The sequence below is a fragment of the Ctenopharyngodon idella genome, chromosome 6, assembly GCF_019924925.1.
Source record: "Ctenopharyngodon idella isolate HZGC_01 chromosome 6, HZGC01, whole genome shotgun sequence".
In the NCBI taxonomy this organism is placed as follows: Eukaryota; Metazoa; Chordata; class Actinopteri; order Cypriniformes; family Xenocyprididae; genus Ctenopharyngodon; species Ctenopharyngodon idella.
In genome coordinates, this window is record NC_067225.1 from 31905333 (window position 1) to 31929859 (window position 24527).

Sequence of the window (24527 nt, forward strand, 5' to 3'; positions counted from 1 at the left end):
ACTCTCTCTAAAAAGTATTGCATTACTTATTACTAACTTCTTTCCCATTTCAACCTCGACCGGTTGAACAATACAAGAGTAGACATGAAACTGCTATTTTAATACTTTCAAATTAAAAATATAAAATTGCATAGATTATTCTTGAAATGACCAAAGTATTTAAAGGCAGAAAGTTACATACATTTTAACATTAGATGTTAAATTTTGATGTTAAATCCACTATTTGTTCTATAGTTTATATAGTATTTAATGCAATTACATTAGAAGTAACGATTAAATTTCTAAACTGTAATCCCTTACTTTATTTTTTCAAGGGAAAAGTAATTAAATTACATTAATTACATGTTTTGAAAATGATCCAATTATGCAATTATTTTTTATAAAAACATCAAAAATATTAAATATTTTTAATATATAGTATGTATAAAAAAGAAAATATATCAGTAACTGCACAAAATGATATCATATAAAACACATTTTGACAACTTGATATGAATGTGTTCCCTTATGTACTGTAACCCAACCAGCTACACAAATATATTAGTTTAAAGGATGTAATTGACAAAATATATACATTTTGAATTAAGTGTTTGGAAGCAACATGCAAAACTACTGCTGGAGAAAATAAACCTCATTTTTACTGCCATATAGATCTTCCCCATGTGACAACTAGCCCCGGTCCCCCTTCTGTAGTTTAATGTGGGTCTGTTAAAAATTCAGACCTCCAGACAGCCAATTATCACCTGCTTTTTATAAACTGTTAAGCACTTGTAAAACCACAAGCCAGACTCATGCTAGTCTTACTGTGTGTATAGAGAGTGGAAAAACTTTAATTTCTGCCCAGCTGTACTGTATCAAACAAAAAAATACATTCAATTTATCATGCCACAGAAATTGAAATTTGTTTTCACAGTATATTAGAATAAGATGTGGCGCCCTCTGGTGATAGTTTTATACTTCTTCAGTGAGCAATAGTGCTCATGTCTAATATAGTCCTTCACTCCAGTATGGGATTTACACAAGTGATGCACATTCAAAACAGTTTTGTTTAATATATCTTTCTGATGCATTATTAAACTGAACTGCCAAAAGTTGACACTTTTACAAAAAATAATATGTAAATGATAAAAAAAATTAAAACTCAACAACATAGTGAGGTTGTGTGACAAGAATGTAGCATATACTACTATTTATTATACTGCATAATGTATATTGCTTCACATACTATTTAAAAAAGTAAAAATAAATAGGCACTATACTTGTGGCAGTAAGTGTTGCACTAGTCTACCATTCCTAGCATAGCTCGTGTTTTTGCCTCTGGCAAGTATTTAATTGATGATGGTGGGAATGTCGTTTGTTTCCCCCGGCAGCTGCTTTGAGACCAGTTTTGTTTATTCGTTTCCATTGTTTAATTCTGAATTAGTCTCTAGATGAAAGCATTACAATCTCTCTGATGGTCTTATCCAGTCAGTCTGTGGTCTGTCTTTGTGGTAGCGTCTCGTTAGATCAGGCCCGCGACAGGCTCAAAGACATAAACACGCTTTGTTCCTCATCACACTTGTGTTTTTGATGTGTGTATGATGTCATGGAGAAAACAAGCGAATCATCTTAGTGCGTACTCAATGCTTTCTGTGTCCCGTGTCTGTTTACAAACTTCATGTTTGTTCAAATTATAATTGCATTCATGCATTCTTAGTTATTATATTTTTCAAATGCAAAATGCATGGCATAGCCCAGTCAGGGAATTGCATTAACTATTTATTTTGTGCAAAATAAATAAAACAAAATAAATCCCAGTAAATGGAAAAATGACCCAGTTTTATTATTGCAAAAATGTCAGTTGATAATACTGTCTTGGATTTCACATGAAACCCCGTTTATTGGATTTAGTACATACTCTGAGCACCAAAATGGGCACTTATGTGTGTGTATAACATTTATTAGACATGTTTCTCATACAGCGTGAGGTTTGAAGGTGGTTAAGTGTCTAGTTGTCCTCCTGGGTTCACCGATGTCAGCTGTATTTCTATTGAGCGTGAGCGAGAGCTCCAGCTCCCTGACCAAACCCAAAGCCCTTCGGTCCAAAGTTCTTAGCATAGCACCCTATATAAATATAAATAATATTAATAATGCTATAATAAATAATAGATCATGTTATTATAAATATCAACTATGTAAATATTTATTCACATTAAAGGCATAATATGTAATTTTAACCACTAGAGGTCGCTTATCCAAAACAAAGGCGTAGCTTGATGAGGCCTTGATTTCGCGGAATCATGGGAGATGTTGTCTTCATGTCTACAGTCATGGTAAAACATGGTACTTGTGGTAAATCAAGAAAATGAGATTTAAACAATAAAGTCCCGTTCACACCAAGAAAGATGACTATAAAGATAACTATATTTGCGTCCACACCAACAAATGATAACGGTCTGTTTATTCTAAGCTCACGCGCTGCAGTTTCAAAGTGTGTACGACATGTTTTTGCTGTTCTTGTTGCATTTACAGGCTTTAACCAGCAGATGTCCTCAGCATGCTATGTTTTGAGTGAATAGCTAGTGTAATCGATCTAATCTAAGTGAATTTAGCTGACGAAAGTCAATATAGTGGAATAAAAACAACACCTAGTCTTTTTCACAGCAACTTTAAAGGAAGCAAGACAATGTTAGCGCTGGATACCTGAGGTATTTTTATGTTACACTGTTTGCTAGCCTGGCATAACGATCTCATCGTTAATACTTCTCACCATTTATTCTGAGGGTATGACCAATTGTTTTGCATATATATCTATTTTCTTTAAAGTATCCTTGAAAAGGGGGTTTGACTTGTCAAACAGTGGTGGATTTTTCTGAACCTCGGCGATTAACTTCTCCACAATGTCGTCCGCCATTTTAAATGCGCAAGCCCTTAAATTAGAATGGAATCTGATTGGCTGTCATTGTTTTATTGTTCAACAGCTGGAAAAAAATTGTTCTGAAAGTGATCCCAACGATATCGTTTCTCTATAGTTGTGGTGTGGACAGCGCTATTGTTTTATATTTAGAATGATTTTAAGAACTATATCTTTATCGTAATCTTTATAGTTATGGTGTGACTATACCATATGGTGTGAACGGGCCTTAAGACTTACTGTGTTGAGCTATATAACATGATTAGTTTTCTGTCGATGAATGTATCCAAACAGTTGCTCACCTGTCTAATAAAACATGTAATATATTAGAGCGTCTTTGATGCTTCATTTCTACAAAATAAAAAAATCGAGGGGTAACACGGTTATGACGTCATTGATAGGCGACACACGGACACAGTTCGTGTCCTGGTTAAAATTGCTTATTTCTCTGGATTTAAACATTTTTGGAAACATTTGGGATAATGTAAGTACGCAAGCCAACAAATTTACAACATTGTGCTAGTGGGTTTTTTTTGTGGATATTTTAATCCAAAAATCTTACATTTTGTGCCTTTAATTAATAAAATGAATATGAATATACATTTAAATATTCATTGTTAAATATTCCTATTTCTGTCTATTTCTATAAACATACATATGCATGATGTTTGATACTGACCTTTACAGTAAATCTCTCCATCTTTATCTGCTACAGTGGTGGATTCCAGACTCTTCCCACACTTTGCGCATCTGAAGCAGCTCTTATGCCAAGACTAAAAGAGGACACACATAAATACATGTTCGGCCTTGCCTGCATCATGCCAGCAGCAACTGTGACAAGTGACGCCCAAAAGGTCATTTGTCAATAGTTTGGTATCTCTTTTGTTGTTTCGTGTTGGGTGGCTGTATATAAAACATCAGACATGTTCGGATTGGCAGTGATTTTGTCAGTTTGCAGCATTATTTGAGGGCAGGTTAGGACATGGTGTTGTGTTTGCATTGGATTTTTTATGGTTGTTGGTAATAAGACAACCAACCCAAAACAATCAAGACTTTTCTCCAAATTATTACAGCAATCAAAGAAATCTGACAGATGAGGTTTATGTTAACCAGTTTGATAATGCGTTAGGCCCAGGGCAAAATGACTGTCTCTCCGCAAGTCTAGTCAAGAAAAACCGACTCACATTTCCTCCTCCAACCACTTTCTCTGCCGCATACACAGCGTTTCCACAGCGAGGGCAGACATCCGAACCGCCAAGCTTCTGCGCAAACTTTGACGGGTTGGGGTTGTTGGTCGGACGATGGGATGTTTGTCTGTGTGACAGATCGGGCTACTTTAATTTCACATTGGTAAAGACACTGTTAGTATGCTTTCAATGAAACATTCTTACTAACCCATCCGGTTTGATTCCCAGAGCTTCGCCCGTGTCCATGCTGAGCGTTCCCGCTCCTCCACCAAAGCCATACCCTTTTGGGCCGTATTTCTTACCGTAGCAGGACTTACAGTAGATCTCATCCTGATGCACAGCCACTGTTGTACTGTCCAGATTCTTTTTGCACACCACTGCAGTAAACATAGAAGATACATGCATGTTCAAGACTGTTTGCTGTGTGGATAATGTTGCACTTCATAGCAAAATAGTACACAGCTCTTTCATATTTCACAGACTTGATCTTTAGACATATAAGAGGTCAGTGTACTATAAAGACATAATAAACTGTAAGTTTCAGAACTTAAAACATCCTTGTTAGTCCAAATACAGCTTTTATTTAAACCAAGCTCCCAAAACGACTAATTCGGCTGTTTATTTTCAACTATGCCGCGCAAGTCGAGTCAAGTTTATTTATATAGCTCTTTTCATAACACACATTGTTCCAAAGCAGCTTTACAGAAAATCATGTTGTTGATGTTTATAACATCTTAAGATCTTCATGCCGTATGATTGCATTTAGCAAATTGGAGCTGGGTGATAACATAGAGTAGATTTTGCGACAAGCGGTTGAGATTTCCTAAATAATATATATCAACCTATGCAAGTATACTGTATGTATGCGGATAAAGTTGGTCATAATTACATATCCAACTTCATATAAAGAGCTGGGCGATAATATAGTTACATTTTGCGACGATACAAGCAATCAAGCAGTTAAGATTTGCTCAGTAGTTTATATGTTGCCCAATACAAATATACTGTATGTATGTGGATAAAGTTGAACATACATGTATAGTCAATTTTAAATAAAGAGTTGGGTGATAATATAGTTACATTATGTGATGAAATAAAAAAAAAAATCAGGCCATTGAGATTTGCTATTATATCGCGTTACTCAGAATTAGTAACAAATCCTTCCAAAATGACCTGAAGCCTTAAAATTACACTTCTTTGTTTTTTTGTCCAGAAAGCTTATATAATTTTGTTTTGATAATATTTTTTTTATGGAATTTTTTTTTTTTTTTTGTTATTTATTATTTTATTTACCTCTAAATTACTCGATTTTTTGCCAATAATTTTAATATAAATGAGCAGATTCTTTAAAAACCATTATTTCCCATTTATACCTTATGGGGGTCAAATTGACCGACAATGAGGGATTTGTTGCTATTTTTATTACAAAAACGAAAACTCCTTGAGTTCAGTCATTTTTTTGTGTATTCCCATTTAAAATGTGAAAGTTTGAAGCAAGCTCTTAGACCACTCAGATGAACACCTGATTTTTAAAAATTTTAAATAAAATGACCCAAGGAAAGGAGTAGGGTTAAAGTCAATGTGAAATCAAAACTGACTCACAGTTAGCATATAACGACAAACAAATTCCTCGTGTGTTTGCGCACACTTGGCGAATAAAAGCTCATTCTCATTCTCTCTCATATAGTATATAAGAGCTATAAAATCGATGTGTATTGCATAGCTCAGTTTGAACATTAGATATGTAACAGAATTTGAATTTGATAAGAAATTACTAAGATATCTGACTTTTGATGCAAACATTGGCATCTTGACAAGTCTGAGCACAGTTTGAGACACAGTTGAGATCTCTTCTGATACTCTAGACAGAGCAGAGGTGTCCAGTCCTGCTCCTGGAGGGCCACTGTCCTTCAGAGTTCAGCTCCAACCCCAATCAAACACACCTGACCCAGCTAATCATACTAGAAACTTCCAGACAGGTGTGTTGAGGCTGAACTCTGCAGTGGCTCTCCAGGAACAGGTTTGGACACTCCTGCTCTAGAGGATGCAACTGAGCTCTTTTTCTCAGGAGAAACATCTGAGAAACAGGAGATGTTCATTTGCTCTCCAAAAAATCAAGCCTAAACATTTACACTCTCCCTGCGATTTGGTGACATAATACTTTCGATGCATCATCGATGTTGATGTCTCTGCGAGTGTCATCTGCACATAAACATCCATTTGTTCCACAGATCCGCAGGCGTTGTGCAACCTTAAAAGGCAGACGAATCCACCAGGATGTTCATTTGTACAACACCTAATATGGACACGCTATTTAACAGAAAAGATTTACTCGCTGCTCAGTCCCGTATCCAAAATCATGCCAGCTTTCCACTCCAAGGACTTTTGTCTTTAGTTCAGAAGCTCAAACTAATTTGAACTCTTTCCCTGCCAGTGTTTTTCAAAAAAGTTTTGAAACTGTGAAACTCTGACCATGCAGTATATCAAAAGAAAGGACATAGCCTCTAAAAAAGGTTTTATGCTAGTTTCATGCATTCTTTTTCATCAACACTTGAATGTGGGTAAGTTTCATAAAGCAATATTTTGAACAAAAAGCTGTGAAAACATAGATGGAGTAGATTGCTTCCATCACCACTCCCAAAGCTTCACAGTCAGCTCATTCTGGGTAACGTTATGCAGTTTTGATTTATAGGCTGTTTAATGTTTGATGATCATGTGCATAAGCAATGCTTTATCATTTGTTTCTGTTTCTTCTTTGCCTGTGTTTTGATTTGGAGATTCTGTAATCTTTAGCGCCCCCTACCTTATAAAGGCCCCGATATACTCACGGCGACATTCTTTTTCGTTCTTCGTTTAGGGGCAGTTTTGCCAAATCCGCGGTTTTCCCAAGGAATTGTGCTACTTTAACACTGTTGCCGTGGGTTGTTTTCCATGTCCGTGGGTTGAAACAACCACAAATAACATGATATTTTGCCCCTGGAATGCAAATTTTACCAGGGGAACCCCACCAAAAATGTGGATTTTACCCCCCGGAACGTGATTTTTAACGGGGGACCCCCCCCCCCACCCTGAAATGCAATTGGCCTAGTTTTGGGCTAGTTTGAGCAGCAATTGGGCAGGACTTTTTTTGGTCTGATTTTGTTTGAAATGACGTCACATCAATTCGTTCTTCGATTTCGTTTGGAGTATATCAGGCCTTAACAGTGAAAACATAGATTGCCGGAAAATTCCGTCAATGGCGGGGAAAGAGTTTTAATGATCTGTGTGTACAATTCAGCAAAATTTTTTACATTTTTTTTTAGGACAATGCCTTTTTGCCTTTCATAAATCAGAGCATTGGTGGAGATTTGTGCCCAAGCAGAACAATCTTTATAACAATTTTCTTTTGAGTTAGTATCACGACAGTCACATTCACAGCTCACAGTTTTGTTCAAGAATATCATATTTTCCATGATATATATGACCATCTGCATGAATAATCTTTCCATTTTCCGGTTAACACCCTCTCTACAGGACTAACCATCACCACCCATTTCCACACGGAGAATCTCACACTAACATGCACATCCTTTATGCTTAAAATACTTTATTATAGAGCACTGGAGGTGTCAGGTGAAAGTTTGTGTCAATGTGTGTCTGTCTCTAATAGATTTTCCTGCTTGAGCTTGAACATCTGCTCCCGTCTCTCACGTGAAATAACATACTGTGATGTGGATACTAAGGGATCAGTAACAGACTGATGTGTGACTTACTGCACAGAAAGCAGGACTTGTGGAAGCTTTGTCCCTCACACTGGACCTCCTCTGCGAAATACACCGTCTTCTTACAGCAGCCACACTTGTTTCCTCCTCCGAGCGGCATCCTGACAGTATCAACACACGCACACGTTAAAAGATACACAAATTAGTTAGTTGCAAAAAGTAAACTTCATCAGGCCTAAACTCATTTGCCTTGTCACAATATTTTTTTGTAATTTCTGCTCTGGAGTTTATGTGTTTTCAGAGTTTAAATTTAATTTTCTTCATAAGAAGGTAAATTGTAGCTGGATAAAGTACAATGAATCAAATTTGGTGAATTCAGATAAAGTGGAATGTTTCATATTCTTTGTCATTGCCAATGTTTTTGAAGTATAATATATACATTTCAAAATTTACTAATACACTCTTAATCAAAAGTTGAATCTGTTAACATTGTGTGTACTAACATAAGCAAACAACGAAGAATTGTATTTTTGTTAACTAACATTAACATAGATAAATAAATGCTGTAAAAATATATTGCTATTTTATAGTTCATTTTAGCTAATGCATTAATTAACATTAACAAATGAGATCTTAGTGTAAAGTGTGACCATATTCTCTGATATCAATTCTGGATAAAGGGTCAAAACACAGGTGTTCTGTCTTTCTCAAACTTTATTTTATGCAATAATAATAATAGTAAAGCTCTTACCTGCAGTAATAGTTGATTCTGCTTCACTAGAAGATCACAGAGCGATCAGCAGAGTCTGAGTCCTCATATGAGTCTAGAGAGGATGAGACTGATGAAGAGATGAGGAGCAGGAGGGAAAACAGAAAGAGAGAGAGAGAGAGAGAGAGAGAGAGAGAGATTTCTAACCTCTCTGGCTCTTCTCAAATCACTATTTGACAGTTTTCATTTTGTGTATTACTATTATATTATATATTCTCAGTTGACCATAGCAAGCCAATGCTTTACTAAAAGAGTACATGTACTGAACAACCAAATACAAATGTAGAATTATTTATAATGTACTGTATTTAGACCAGAACAATATTATATATATATTATTAGTCATTGTTAGTGCAGTCTCTTACTAATTCTATAATAGTTGAACTATCAAACAAACTTTAAGATTTAAGACTAATTTTGTATATACCATACAGTTTGTTCATAAAGATATGTCTTAATGTGTTAGTAGTTTTGTATTCAGAACAGTAATCGGGAAGACATGCAGTGCTGTAGTGACCCATGAAATGTTTGCACATGGTTTTTTACCTTAAACGGTGTTTGTTAGGAGGACTGGAATCCCTTGCCCTCCTCATACCAAACACAATGAAACAGCTGAACCTGCTGGAATGCAAAACTCACCATGAAATAAGAAGCAGAATTTAGTTAGTTAGTAGCTAGTTAGTTGGTTAACAAATAAGTCAGGTTAGTTAGCTAGTTAAGAAATAAATCAAGTTAGTTAAAGAGATAAAGCAAGTTAGATGGTGTTAGTTAACTCGCTAGTTAGTTAAGAAAAAGCAGGCAAGTTAGTTGTTAGTTAAGAAATAAAGCATATTAGTCAGTTGGTTAAGAAATAAATCAGGTTAGTTAGTTAGCTAGTTAAGAAATAAAGCATATTAGTTGGCATATTGGCTAATTTTTATTTTTTTTTAGTTGGCTATTTGTTATAAGGTTAGTTGGTTGGTCAGTTAGTTAAAGAAATAAAGCAGGTTAGTTAGTTGATGTTAGTCAGTTAGTTGTTGGTTAGTTAGCTAACTTGCTAGTTGGTTAAGAAAAAGCAGGTTAGTAAATTGTTAGTTAAGAACTAAAGCATATTAGTTGGTTAAGAAATAAATCAGGTTAGTTAGCTAGTTAAGAAATAAAGCATATTAGTTGGTTAAGAAATAAATCAGGTTAGTTATCTAGTTAAGAAATAAAGCATATTAGTTGGTTAAGAAATAAATCAGGTTAGTTAGCTAGTTAAGAAATAAAGCATATTAGTTGGTTAAGAAATAAATCAGGTTAGTTAGCTAGTTAGTTACTAAATAAATCAAGTTAGTTAAATAAAGCAAGTTAGATAGTTGATGTTAGTTAGGTGTTCTTAACCAACTTGCTAGTTGGTTAAGAAAAAGCAGGTTAGTTGTTAAGAAATAAAGCATATTAGTTGGTTAAGAAATAAATCAGGTTAGTTAGCTAGTTAGTTGCTAAATAAATCAAGTTAGTTAAAGAAATAAAGCAAGTTAGATGATGTTAGGCGTTAGTTAACTCGCTAGTTATTTGGTTGGAAAAAGCATGCAGGTTAGTTAGTTGTTAGTTAAGAAACAAAGCATATTAGTTGGTTAACAATAAATCAGGTTAGTTAGTTAAGAAATAAAGCATATTAGTTGGTTAACAAATAAATAAGGTTAGTTGGTTGGTCAGTTAGTTAAATAATACAGATTAGTTAGATAGTTGATGTTAGACAGTTAGTTAGTTAGTTAGTTAGTTAGTTAGTTGTTAGTTAGTTAAAGAAATAAAGCAGGTTAGTTAGATAGTTGATGTTAGTTAGTTAGTTAGTTAGTTAGTTAGTTAGTTAGTTAGCTAAATAAAAAAATCCAATGGCCTCTTCCAACAGTGGCTGTTTCCCTGGTTTCACAGACAAAGCTTAAGTCTAGTCCCAGACTAAAATGCATGTTTAAGCTGTTTTAACAGGAAACAACCTGTACCGACATATCTTAAAATATGTCAGTGACATTGTTTTGTCTCAAGATGCACATCAGTAATGTTTTTTCTAAGTTACTTAAATGTCCTAATTGAACTAAGGCCTAATCCTGGTTTAATCTAAGCCCTGTCTGTGAAACCAGACCTGTAAGTTTTACTCTAATTTAACTGGGGTTTCTTAACTAGGCATGTGTTGCATGTTCACAGCTGCATATGAATATTACAGCATGCATCTTCAGTCGGTGCCAAGAGCCTGTGAGCCTGCTGATGGTGCTGTTCTTCCGGCACAGATTCATCTGATCCAATGACTTCCTTCGATTGATGATGCATAGAGAGAGGGTGTTGGAAACTGATCCATAGCCTCGAGACTGGGCAAGGAATATCCTAAAGCTCTTTTTTAACTGTGTGTGTTACAGAAGCCTTTTCCACACTACCTTTTAGTCACACACACAGGGGTCTACCTCCTCTAGACATCCGCTATGACCAGCCTCTGCATCTGTGTGTGAGCATGAGTGTGTGACCAATGCATTAATCCACCACTGGAGAAACAGGAGCCGAGGACAGGAAGGTTTTCATGTAAATCTGAGCATGTGTTCGGGCCTGTGAGACAGAGGGTGACTCGTGTGCTGTGAAGTATAAGTGATGAATTAAAGAGCTGCTGCTTCGTTTCTTCAGCATTTCGGCCTGAATAATATTATCAGTGGCTCTGCAATGTGCAAGTTTGTCAGCAAATGTGAGTAAATGATTATTTTATATTCAGTGCATTAATTTCCATTTTGTTTTATTATGTTGTTGCCTTAACCTGTGAAATCATGGAATCAGTCATATAGATTCTATTAATCACAAAAAATAATTAAGTCAGATGTTAAATTTAATGTGAATTGATTTTACATAATGGTTAGATGAACTGGTAGTAATTAAACCCAAGCTGGGTTGAAAATGGGCAAACCCAGCAATTGGGTTGTTTTAACATAGCGGTTGGGTTAAATGTTTGCCCAACCTGCTGGGTAGTTTTATTTAACTCAACTATTGTTTAAAAATGACTGTATTGCTTGCTTAAAATGAATACAAAGTATGTTGGAAACTAACATTTGTTAATATGTTTAATAAATGAACATTTATTAATAAGTTTAATGAATAATAATTAAACAATAAACATTTATTAAATTTCTTATTAATAAATGTTCACCTTTTGATCAGTATTGTTTCCTCTAATAATTATTTGTCTGATTTTCAATTTCCAACATATTTTGGGTTCATTTTAAGCCATATAGTAATTTTTAAACAATAGTTGGGTTAAATAAAACTGCCCAGTACATTGGGCAAACATTTAACCCAGTAACTTGGTTAAAACAACTGGGTTTGTCCATTTTCAACCCAGCATTTTTTAGAGTGTATATATATATATATATATATATATATATATATAGTTTTGTATAGTCTCTAAGTATGATGGCCATATTGGAGCGACTTCACCCAAAAATGAAAATTCTCACCATTTACCTGCCCGTATGTTGCTTATAATTCCACATTATTAGGAATTATACTTGCACAAAATAAAATGTATTATGCATCTTCTGTCCTTGCCAAGTAACAAATGTGTATGCGCATTTTCAGGTAATGACCAGAAGAGGGCGCGCTCACTCTTCTGTACTGACTTGTAGTTCGACACACCCTTTCTTTTGCGCGCGCTCTTGTTCTTTTTTTCTCTTTCACAATCAATTGCTTTTGGCTCATAGGGTTTTGTCTAAGGATTGAATGTTCATCAACACTATCATTTTTGCTTCAAACATCTGACTGTGCTTGACTTTCTGTTTTTCTCCTTGTATATGTGCTTTAACGATTTACTTTCCCGCTACAAAATAAACAAAGCACGTGCCGAGACCCTGGATTTTGTTTGGCGCTGTTGATTTCGTGAGAGAGACTATAATTATGACTGTGGTCTTAATGGAATAAGCAGAGCATTAGTAGTAAATGCAGCCCGGTTGATGTGAAACAGAGACGTGCTGGTGTTTTAGATGGATCACTCCATCATTCTCAGATTAGATTCAGTCCAGTAAAGCCTGATAAACGAGGGGCTGCAGCTGCAGTTCTGCCTCTAATGCGGCTGAAACTTGAGCCTGTCTGCAGAGAGACCGGTCGCTGCCTCATCCTCCATATCACACTGATGGATAGACAGGACTAGAGACACACCACTTTTATCATCACCTTCATCATCATCACCACCATTATCAGCATCACATCAAGTATCATAATCATCACCTTGATGTGATGTTGATACTGATGATGGTTTTATAATGAAGGTGATGATGTTGACTATGATGTTGAGGATGAGGAAGATTATGCCTTAAATTTTGTACAAACTTCATCATCACCACTATGAACATAATCATAATAATAATAAAATTCAACATAATCACTATCATTATTTTCAACTTCATCATATATAGGCTAGTGATGCATCAGTATAACTTAGTCCATTACAAGAAAAAAACATGCTTTGATAAATCAATTATGACAAAAAGTCATAATTATGAGATAAAAAGTTGAAATTATGACTTGCTAAGATAAATGGAAATTATGATATAAAGAGTAAAAATGATGAGATACTAAGGGTATGTTTACACGACAACAATATGCTTAAAACAGAGAAGAAGTTTTCCGCGTACAGACGACGCCATTGTCAAAACGATCCCCATTCATACGAATCCATGAAATCGACTAAAAACGCTGTATTCTGCTGGCAGGCCATTAGATGGCGATGAAACACTATAGACTGAACATGTTATACGCATGTGCATGACGTCATCATTTTCACAGATTCGCGTTTTTGTTGTTTACACGGAAACCGTTTTCAAAAACGTGCACTTTGAAATCAGTTTTCAGTAGTTTGCTTTTTCAGGCCACCAAAACTCCGTTGTCGTGCAAATGAACGGCCAAAACGCATAAAAAGTTTTCCGTTTTTAGTTGAAAACGGTGTCGTGTAAACATACCCTTAGGAGTACAATGTTCATAAAACAGGTTTTTCTTTGTACAGATCCGCTAAACGACGGATCTGCGAAAACGACTAATTATTTTTGCATACCAGGTCAGTAGTTGGCGATGTTACTTTGTAAAGAAACACTATACACGCCTGCGCACACGTATTCTTTTACAGAGCACTCGCGCCAAACACGCATACCTATAGAATAAACCAACGCTATCTCACGACCAATTCGTACGTATTTTTCGAGGTGGCTAATTCGTACAACCTCACTCGTACGAATTTGTCTAAACCCCAGTGCCGGGTAGGTTTAGGGGCGGGGTTAGGGGTAGGTCATTTGTGCGAATTCATATGAATTTGGCGTCTCGTAAAATACGTACGATTTAGCAAAAAACGTCCAAATTCGTACGAGTGAGGTTGTACGAATTAGCCACCTCATACAATACATGCGAATAGCCGTGAGATCGGGTTGACGTAATATGCATGTGCATGCCATAACCGTTTTTTACAGATTTACGTTTTTGTAGTTTACACTGAGACAGATAATGGTATCGTTTTCAAAAACATGCACTTTGAAAGTTTGCGTTTTCAGGCCCCCCAAAATAACGCAGTTTTCGTGTAAATTAATACACGTTTTCCGTTTTTGGTTAAAAACAGTGTTGTGTACACGGCCCCTGAGTCAATTATGACAAAAAAGTAGGAATTGTGACAAACTAATTCATAATTATGACAAAAAGCCGAAATTATGACAAATATCAGTTATAGTTATGTCATAATTTTATTTTTTTACATTCTGATTTAACAAAGCAATTTTTTTCCTATAGCAGAGAAGAAAGTGCTTCATAGTTATTCCCTGATAGATTTCCTGCTGAAAGGAACAGCTTAGACCAGTTTGGACCAGCTTTAGTTCCAAGATGGTTTAAACTGGTTTTAGATGGATAGTGCTGGTCTGTTGCTGTCCCAAATTGGTTAAGATGGTTAATGTTTCAGGTATACTGTACCAACTTCACTAGTGTAGTAGTCATAATAGACAACCAGCCAAAAACAACATGCCAACACGTACCTTGACTACCAGTCAGTGATGGTTAAACAGGTCATCTGGCTGGTCTAAGCTGTTGGTTTTCAGCAGATTGGTGGTGTATGACAATTAACAGTGATAAAAAGGAATTGATTGATTATGGTGTAATGTTGAGGATGAGGAAGATGATGATAAAGTGGCGTGTCTTTATTAATTTAAACATTAAAAATTCAAATGCATCCTCAGTCAGAAGTGTAAGTTTGTGGTGTGATTTGACAGGATCATGCTGTACGCTTCACTTTAACACTGAGAAACTGTGTATGTGTGAGTGTGAGGAACATTTCAGACCGCATAACAGTTATGTCATTTATAACATACTTTAAAGACTTCAACATTCTGCCTGTGCATAATAATCTGAAATATGCACCATGATCCATTTAAATCCGAACCTCTGTAAGAGCTCTAGACATGGCAGGTAGGATCCATATGCACTGCTAATGGCCCTCAGTGTAGGTCTACCTCCGTTCAAGGCTTAGGGAAAAATATATCCATCCAACCTGGACATATGCCAGCTCGTCCATTTAGTTAAGAGAATATATATATATGCTTCAATGAAGACGCTGGGTAAATATATAAGAAGAGAGACCAGTTCCTTTAGAGTCAGAGTCAGGAGAAGGAGCCTCTCCTCTGGATCACTGCAAGGTTGTAATTATGACAAATGAAGGTTGAACACTTTAATTTGAATCTTGAAGTCTGTGCTGGACCTGTGAAGCTTCTCTGCATGTAAGTCAAGATTTTCCTGCATTTTATGTCATCCGTGTCTCCAGCAGTGAGTAAGTTAGTTAACAATTTAACTATTGTAGTTATAGTACTGTATGTATGTTATCTACCTATTGTTTTGGGGGGTTTTCTTGACTGAAATCTAATATGCAAGAATCATCAAGCTAAACTAACAAGCATTAGACGGATCATGTTTATGGCTGGCTGCACTTTGGGTTTTGACTGCGAGTTGAAAATGCTCAGGGCAAAAATCTCATGATCTTAACATGTGGCAGACTTTTGTGCGGCTTGTAATTTGGTGTCTTAAAAGCCAGAGGCACAGTGTTAGATGACATCACTACACTGGTATGTGATGATGTCGTGGTGTCATGATGTCACTAGGGTGCATCATACAGATATAGATACAGATGGTGCTAATAATGCAACCCTCTGGTAAGCATAAAAATACAGTATTGAATAAAATATTTCATTTTTAATTAGAATTAATTATTCTTAAAGGTACTTTACTGTTTCTGTAAATATATTTTTCTGTTAATGTATACATTTTACTTAATTTCTTTTACTCTCTGTGATATTATTTATTAATATTTTGAATAAGCTTTTAGTTCTATAGTTTCCGTTTTGATTTTAATTTTACTTTAAAATCAAAGATTTTGTAATTTTGTTATGTGCTTTTGTCATTTTTTGGTGAGTTTTGGTTTTCATTGAAATACTTCTATATTTTTTAAATTCTTTTTTATTTCAGTTTTGGTTTTAGTCATTTTATTACTTCAACTTCAATTTTATTTTTTATTTTAGTTTTAGTTTAATTTAGTTTTTTTAAGTTTTACCTCCAATATTTATATTTTATAATATTTTATTTCAGCTTTATTTCAATTACTGAAATCACTGAGTTTAGTTGCAATTAACAAAAGCAACGTTGCATCTTAGGTTTTTTTTTTTTTTGTCTGAACATGACAGTGCATTCTGGGATTGCCAGGAAAGGATGCACGCAATCCTGCCTTAACATTTGGTCAAAGCAAGGTATCTTAAAAGTCAGCATAATGTTGCTGTCTTTCACATCAGGAATGTGCCTATGATACTTTAAAATCCTGTCCATGAAGGCAGTTTACTAGGTTTTGGAATGGAACTAAATAGTCTTCCATTGTGCATGACCTCATGAACCGGTGTAATGTTATACTAGTCTATATTCTATATATTCCATCAAACAAGACAGCTGTTTAAATGTTCAGTAAGGTCACGCGTATGGGCTTTATTATCCTTGAAGTGAAGTTGGAATTGTATTTCGATTTGCAAAGCCCCTCAGGAAATGTCCTTTACAAACGAGCGCATGGCATGTTTAATGACATTTTGATATTTTAAGGCCTATTAATTACATTCCCTCTTACATTCCCTGCAACTCGCACACAAATACTGAGTTACACGCTATCTTGACACACATTTTCCACTAAAAGAATGGCAAAATATGAAATATTCACTGGTCTGCTTTCTCTCATGTGTGTGTGTGTGTGTGTGTGTGTTTATATATAAGCCATGCTTGTACATTTCACTACAGTATTCGGTAGCTGAAGGAATTTGGTGTTGATGCCCAGTTTATGATGTTTTTCTCTAGTAAAATCAGGCCATTAAAGTCTCTGGACTCTATGGGTTTCAGGACACTGGTAAAGCTACTCAAGTCTTCCAGAATATTGCCTTTTAAACCCAGAGCCCGTCCCTAGTCGTCAGATGACTCATTGAGGGGAGAAATTGAGTCATGTTGGATTATAGTATGACCTGATCACTCTAAATAAGGCTTGCATTCAAAAACTTTTAGGTTCATTTTAACTCCAACATCATGTAATTTCTAGGCTTTAAACTGCCCCATTATGCTTTTTTCGAATGTTACCTTTCATGCAGTGTGTAATAAAGTTGTTTGTGAATGCAAAAGGACTGTAAAGTTTTAAATATCAAAGTGCACGACAAATAAAGTTATTGTCTCCTTAAAGAAAAAAATCGATTTTGAACTGCCGAAACAAGTTTCAGTCTTACGTAACAATGTAACAAATTTGCATAATGCCAGGCTATGGTCTTCATTGGCTGCCCGCGAACAACGTCAACTTTAACCCACCCTCAAACAATGTAGTTGTAGCTGAGACTGGAAGAGTTTGGTTTGTGTTGTTCATATCAAGAAGTTTGCATTGCACTTTGGATACACTTCCAAAGGATCAGGACTCGCGCTGGAATTGATACGGAAAAACCGACACCATTGTTACTGTTTGTATCAGTGTTTATCAAGCGCTTAAGAAATCTCCAGAGCTGAAATTCAGATATGGTAATGGCCGTTTTGTTCCCGACATGCTTTAAGTGGTCAACCAATCACAACAGACTGGGCCATCTGACCAATCAGAGCAGAGCAGGCTCTCGGAAAGGAGGGGTTTAGAGAGATTGGATATTCAAACAAACAATTTTTTTAGATTCTTTGAGAAATTATGTGATGCTGCAATGTATATTATGAGAAAATTTAAGTGGTTTTATTTTTATTTTTTTACTCTGGATGCGTGTAAACCTAGGAGACTCCAAAACAACATTAGGAACCTTTAAAGGAGACCTATAATGCCCCTTTTACAATATGTAATATAAGTCTCTGGGGTCCCCAGAATGTGTCTGAAGTTTCAGCTCAAAATACCCCACAGATCATTTATTATATCTTGTCAAATTTACCCCTATTTGGGTGTAAGCAAAAACATGCCGTTTTTGTGTGTGTCCCTTTAAATGCAAATGAGCTGCTGCTCCCGGCCCCCTTTCCAGAAGAGGGCGGAGCTTTAACAGCTCACGCTTCGGTCGCTCAACAACAACAAAGCTGGAGAATCTCACGCAGCCAAAATGAGGATTGTCAGTAACGGTGTTCAGCCTCACATTGTTCAAACCGGAGTCGACACTAATGGAGAGACTCAGGAAGAAGTTACAACTTTTAGAATGAAACTGGACGTTTCTGAATGGTTAGTGGATAAATTTATGTAGTTGCTGTGGAGTTGATTCAACTCATCGACTAGCATGTGCCGTCATGTTAATCTTTTGTGCAAATCCAGTGTTGAATTGACCCTCGTTTGTGAAGCAGTCCGGCGTAAAATGACGGCATGGCAACAACACTCCACTACAACAACTCTTCCTCTTCTCTAAAGCAGCCCGACATGGCCTCACCCCCTTTGTTGTGTGTTCTCGGGGGCGGGGTTTATGTAAATTTTAGGGTTAGTGATGTCACTAACCCGGGAAGAAGCTTGTTGTAGTCCAGCTGTTTGGTGTAGTCCTTAAACAGAAAATTCTGTAAAAGAAAATATCTCTCTTTGCATTGAACTTTGAGCGTTGTAACTTTGCAGATGTTGTTTATGCTCAAACAGCAACATTACACACTAACTAAAGTTAAAAAAAGTGATTCCATAATCAACCACCCCTTTAAATTGGCCATCAAGGCTAGTTATTGAAATAAAAAAAGCCCTGACAAACGCTCTCAGAGAAACCGGCTCTGTTAAACTGGGTCAGTTGTGCCAGGCTATGCAGGATTTTAACATATTGTAGCTGGATCCAAAGGAGCATGTCCCTCAGGCTCAAACATCAAGCCCACTAGATTTATATGATTACTACAACGGATTTACACTAATGTTAATGCCTGCCAGTCTGCACTGCATTTGCCAGTTACTGTATATCAGCATGCAGGCTTTCACTGCTGTTCACTTGTCAGATATGAAGCCTTTCTATTATTTCCATTCCTTATAATACATTTTTCTTCTTACGGGTGTGTAAAACTATGAGTCTTGATCTTGTGGTTTTGGTCTTGTGTTTTGAGACCACATAAATTTGGACTGAAGTTTCATTACTTAATGTTATTGGTCCGAGTCTCAGTACTTCAAGTCTGGATCTGGGTCTCATATAGTCTGAGAGCCAGACCACAGTCTATTTCCTAGTAGTGTACTAAAGGTGATTATTACCTCAACCACTAGTTGGCGCAATATCTTCACCATTATGCATATAAAGTGGCTGTGTTTGAAATTTCAGTTCATTAAAATGGACAATGTGGTTCTTGGCTTGGATATGGTCTTATGCAGTTTTGCTTCTCAAGTAAATCGATCTTGTTTATTTTTTTAAATTATTACTGGAAAATGAGACAAAAATACTGATAGATGAATGTTATTTTTATGCAGCCTGGGCTGTAGGTTCAGATGGTTCATTTGAACCAGGAGAAAACTTGAGAACATGAGTTTCTAATGAAGTCATCAGGGTGGAGTGGATTAGTTTATAGGTTTTTTAATGCAGTTTAATCAATATTTGTGTCTCTGAATGTCTGCCGACAGTAGCTCAATTTATACTCTAATGTCTCCAGAACAATTAGACTATTCAACTGCATCAATAAAATTTTGATCTTTGTTATACAATTGGCTTTTATTATTGCCTTTAAATTATTAAACTAAAAGACTTTCCCTGACAAGTTTCCTTCATTATCATTCAAGTCAGCTTGTTCTATTGCTGAAATCAGTAATATCCAGCTATAATGGAGAATGTACGTAATGTCTTGTCCAGAGAAGGCCTGACCAATTAAACATCTGCTTCAGCTTGTAGTCCAGTTAAAGAGAACATTAAGCAGATGTTTAGGCTGCAAACCAGATTAGTTTAGGGCTGGACAAAGGCTAAAGATGCATTATAAGACAAAGACAGCACAAAATGGGAGGACTGATTATCCATCCATTATTTTTAAGGTTTTTGCATTTGATGAGAAAGTGTTTTAATGTTAAACATTTAAATATAGTTATTATTTGATATAAAAACCAGGTGCAGCAAGAGTTTAAATGAAATATGCCTCAAATAAAAGTACACAATGTAATATGCAAACAAAAGCTTTGTTCCAAACTAGCACTCATGTTCATTTTTGCATGCATTTGCTGATATGGTATTACAATATATCACGATAATGAACATACATGGTATTGTTATTGTGGGCACTTCAAAATACAGTGAATAATTCCTCTTTATGAATTATTTAGATTTTTAGAATGCATTTTTAGAATACTTCTCAGAATTTAAATGTTCCAAACAGCCATTTAGAATTTCACTGTTTATCACAGTTCCAAATACTTAATAGGCTTTTTATTTTTAAACATTTGTTTACACTTAAACATGCCCTAGATATTGATAGAAAATGTTCTGATTCTTTATTTTTGTTCTTTATAGTTGCACTTTAACCTGTTTGAAACATTTGTACATACTTATGTTATTAAACCTGTTAGGATGACAAAATTTAAGTTTTGTAACTTAAAGGGTTAATTCATTCCACACCCGTAAGACCTTCGTTCATCTTCGGAACACAAATTAAGATATTTTTGATAAAATCCGATGGCTCAGTGAGGCCTGCATTGCCAGCAAGACAATTAACACTTTCAAACACCCAGAAAGCTACTAAAGTTATATTTAAAACAGTTAATGTGACTACAGTGGTTCAACCTTAATGTTATGAAGTGACGAGAATACTTTTTGTGCACCAAAAACACAAAATAGCGACTTTATTCAACAATATCTAGTGATGGGCGATTTCAAACACTGCTTCATGAAGCTTCGAAGCTTTACGAATCTCTTGTTTCTAATCGGAGCTGCCAAAGTCACGCCCCCCAGTGTGAACCATTGAAATTTCGAAACACTTATGATGTAACGAAACCTCGTTACGCTCCGAACCACTGATTCGAAACAAAAGATTCGTAAAGCTTCGAAGCTTCATGAAGCAGTGTTTTGAAATCGACCATCACTAGATATTGTTGAATAAAGTCGTTATTTTGTTTTTTGGCGCATAAAAAGTATTCTTGTTGCTTCATAACATTAAGGTTGAACCACTGTAGTCACATGAACTGTTTTAAATATGTCTTTAGTAGCTTTCTGGGCATTTGAAAGTGTTAATTATCTTGGTGTCACTACAGGCCTCACTGAGCCAAAATCTTAATTTGTGTTCTGAAGATAAACGAAGGTCTTACGGGTGTGGAACGACATGATGGTGAGTAATTAATGACAAAATTTTCATTTTTGGGTGAACTAACCGTTTAATTCAATACTATTATAAAGGCTTCAGCAACAAGTATAAGAATCATCCAAGATGGTACATTAAATGGAGACCATTGCAAATTAGTCACTTATGAGATTTCATTTTGGTTAAGATGTTGCCTTAGAAGGCAGCTGCCTATGTAGACAGTAGACAGCAAGCTCAGGGTTTGGAACAGTGCTGCAGTATAAGGCTTTATTTTGTCTTTATTCAGATGGGTCAGTGTGCAGTGGAATGGACCATTAAGATTCCTGTGGGAACAGCATCAAGTGTTTAAATCGTGTTAGTTGTATGACAGACAAGGGTGTGGGCCGGAGTCAATTGGATTAGGAGTGACTGGCTCTAGGAAATGCCTGTAGATCGTCACAGCCTGGTCTCGCATGTTGGATCCTTTTTGCCCACCAGCCCCGAGTATTATCACTGTTAATGATGTCATGCTATCGTGCTGTGTTCCTGATGACATGTTCAGTTGGAAACATTTTTTATTTCCTTGCATGCGGTTGTTTTCCTTTTAAAAAGAACATGATAATTATACACACCACCTCTAGTGATTCACATTTCAAAAACATAATTATATAATTATAGTTTTCCTGTTGTATTGCTGGCAGGTTGTAAGTAATAGTGTCTGGGCTAAAGGCAAACGATGACAGGTTTAGTTTGATTTCTTACTAGCTTGGTGAATATGGATTTGAGCCCATAAAAATCACAAATGAAATCACTTCAATATCAGATGTCTCTCCTGCACAGCTTTATGAGTCTAAACTGCAGCATCATCTCAGCTGTTTCTCATTGGTAAAACATTACAGTAAACTCACAGTGTCTCAACGAGTTATACTGTATAGAGAGAGTTTGAGGTCAGTAAGATTTTTTGAAAGAAGATTATTTTGTTCATCAAGGTTACATTTACTTGATCAAATATGCAGTCAACAAGAGTAATATTATGAAATATTACAATTTAAAGTAACTGTTTTCCATTTGAATATATAGTAAAATGTAATTTATTCCTGTGATCAAAGCTCAGCACCATTACTCCAGTCTTCAGTGTCACATGATCCTTCAGAAATTATTCTAATATGCTGATTTGATGCTCAAGAAACATTTCTGATTATTATCAATGTTGAAACAGTTGTGCTGCATAATATGATTTTTTTGTGGAAACTGTGATGCAGTGTCTTTTTTCAGGATTCTCTGAATAGAAAGTACAAAAAACAAAAAAGTATACATTTTTCAAAAAATTATATTGTATATTATATAACTTTTATAAACTAAGTTTTTGCCATACCTGCCAATGGCTGGTGACTTAAAAAAAATTGCAAGTTTTTGCAAAAACAGCCAGTAATGACCAAAATTTTAGATACCAGTGAAAATTCACAATTCTCTATTCCAATTTTGAGACCACAGCTAAACTACTAGCCTAACTAATATAAATTAAAAAAATGATTAAAGACAACAGCAGTTTTCAGATAGAGACACTGAATAAAGTAATCAAATGTAAATAGTCTTTATAAATTAAACAGATTAATCCTTATTAAATTTTAAAATGTTATTAGTTCATTTTTGGGTTAGTTCACCTAAAAATGAAAATTCTGTCATTTATTACTCACCCTCATGTCGTTCGACATCCATAAGACTTTCGTTCATCTTCGGAACACAAATTAAGATATTTTTGATGAAATCAAAGAGGTTTTTTTATCCCTCATAGACAGCAAATTAACCACCACTTTCAAGGTCCAGAAAGGTACTAAAGACATTGTTAAAACAGTCGATGTGACTGCAGTGGTTCAACCTTAAAGGGGGGGTTTAATGCTATTTCATGCATTCTGACTTATTTACACTGTTAAAGAGTTGCATTCTCATGCTAAACATGGCTAAAGTTTCAAAACACGAGTTGGACGTATGACGGAGTATTTCTGTGCCAAATATACTACTTCCAGTTGTGGACATGTTTCGCTGAATTTTTTTCAAGTATGGCCCTTTATCACCTTATAAAGGGCGGAATTCCTTGTATAGGCACTTCTCCCTGATAAACGTGCATACACACACCACCCAGAGGAAGAGCACGCCCATCAACGGGCTTCGTTCGGGATACGGAAGCCGAGAGATTTTTCAACAATAGATGTGTCCCAATTCAGGAGCTGCACCCTTCGAAGGCTGCATACATCATCGAGGAAGTCTCATTTAGGAAAAATAATCATTAGATTGCAAAGTAAGAAAGAAATTACAGTATTTTACACCTCACAATGAATATAAGTCAATTTTATTACGGTTACTTTTCTTAAATATGACATCCTTGATGACATATGCAGCCTTCAAATGCGACCTCCGGAGGACGCAGCCTCTGAAATGAGACGCAGCTCCTGTCACCGAAGGAGTGTGTTTTTGGTTGTGAGGGAAAGATTACCTTTTTCAGCTTCCCAAAGAACCCAGTGTTAAGGGAACAGTGGATGAAGTTTGTTTTTCTGGGGCAGCAATGGAGTTGTGCACGTATGTTTGTTTGTTCCTGGGATTTCAGTGATGAATGCTTTGTAAACAAGAATATTTTTTGTGCGACATGAGGGTGGGTAATTAATGACAGAATTTCCATTTTTGGGTGAACTAACCCTTTAACATTAAAAAACACAGCAGCAGAAATATTAGGCTGCTGTCACTTTAAGACCAAATGTATGGATCCAGTATACTGATACTGTACACATGTGTTTTCTTTCTCGACTGTTTACTAGGATACTCGCCGAGATGGGCATTTTATCTTATTTTCTTAAATAATTTACTAATATTATTTTCTAAACAAATAGAATAAATCTGTCTCCACCACAATGTGTTTCTGTTTTCTTCTACAGGCGGTTGGATAAATCTGATCTGAAGCATCTTCTAGCTGGCTTGACCCAGCCTCTCTCTGTCCTGACGAGACTCAATCTGACATACTGAAATGGTCCTGTAGAAGTGGCAAAAAATAAATAAATTATTGAATCTGGGTCTCGGGTCTAAATTTAACAAACAAAACCAGGTCTGTTATATAAAGCCTGTCACATAAGACAGTGACTGCAAGAGGAATATTCATTCTTTTCTTTTTTTTTTTTTTTAAAGATCCAAAATCCACAGTCCACACTGATAATATAAAATATATTTTTACAACTACATATTTATATTTTATGAACAAAATGTGAGTGGTGTTTGCACATGCA

The 24527-nt window shown here is 35.7% G+C and overlaps 2 protein-coding genes across 2 annotated transcripts in view; one reads left to right on the forward strand and one right to left on the reverse strand.

Moving 5' to 3' along the window:
* Positions 1 to 1797: 1797 nt before the first annotated feature.
* On the reverse strand, positions 1798 to 8685 carry csrp1b (cysteine and glycine-rich protein 1b). The gene is made up of 6 exons (XM_051898202.1): positions 8533 to 8685; positions 7833 to 7942; positions 4289 to 4457; positions 4078 to 4207; positions 3573 to 3666; positions 1798 to 2103 (listed from the first exon to the last, which is right to left on the reverse strand). The coding sequence occupies exons 2-6, from the start codon at positions 7939 to 7941 to the stop codon at positions 2027 to 2029; spliced, it is 579 nt and encodes a 192-aa protein (XP_051754162.1). The 5' UTR covers position 7942; positions 8533 to 8685; the 3' UTR covers positions 1798 to 2026.
* A 2432-nt stretch (positions 8686 to 11117) lies between these two features.
* nav1b (neuron navigator 1b) overlaps positions 11118 to 24527 on the forward strand; it is a 95137-nt gene continuing 81727 nt past the window's right edge. Inside the window, exon 1 of the mRNA XM_051897420.1 lies at positions 11118 to 11239. The gene's annotated coding sequence lies outside the window, so the exon portion shown is untranslated. The remainder of the gene's footprint in view (positions 11240 to 24527) is intronic.

Excerpts from the sequence above, each read along its gene's own strand:
- csrp1b (XM_051898202.1), bottom strand. The coding sequence starts at position 7,941 with ATGCCGCTCGGAGGAGGAAACAAGTGTGGCTGCTGTAAGAAGACGGTG. Across the intron at positions 4,458-7,832 it reads CAAGTCCTGCTTTCTGTGCA|TGGTGTGCAAAAAGAATCTG; the intron begins GTAAGTCACACA and ends TGTTTACTGCAG. Across the intron at positions 2,104-3,572 it reads TGGAGAGATTTACTGTAAAG|GGTGCTATGCTAAGAACTTT; the intron begins GTCAGTATCAAA and ends ATATTTATATAG.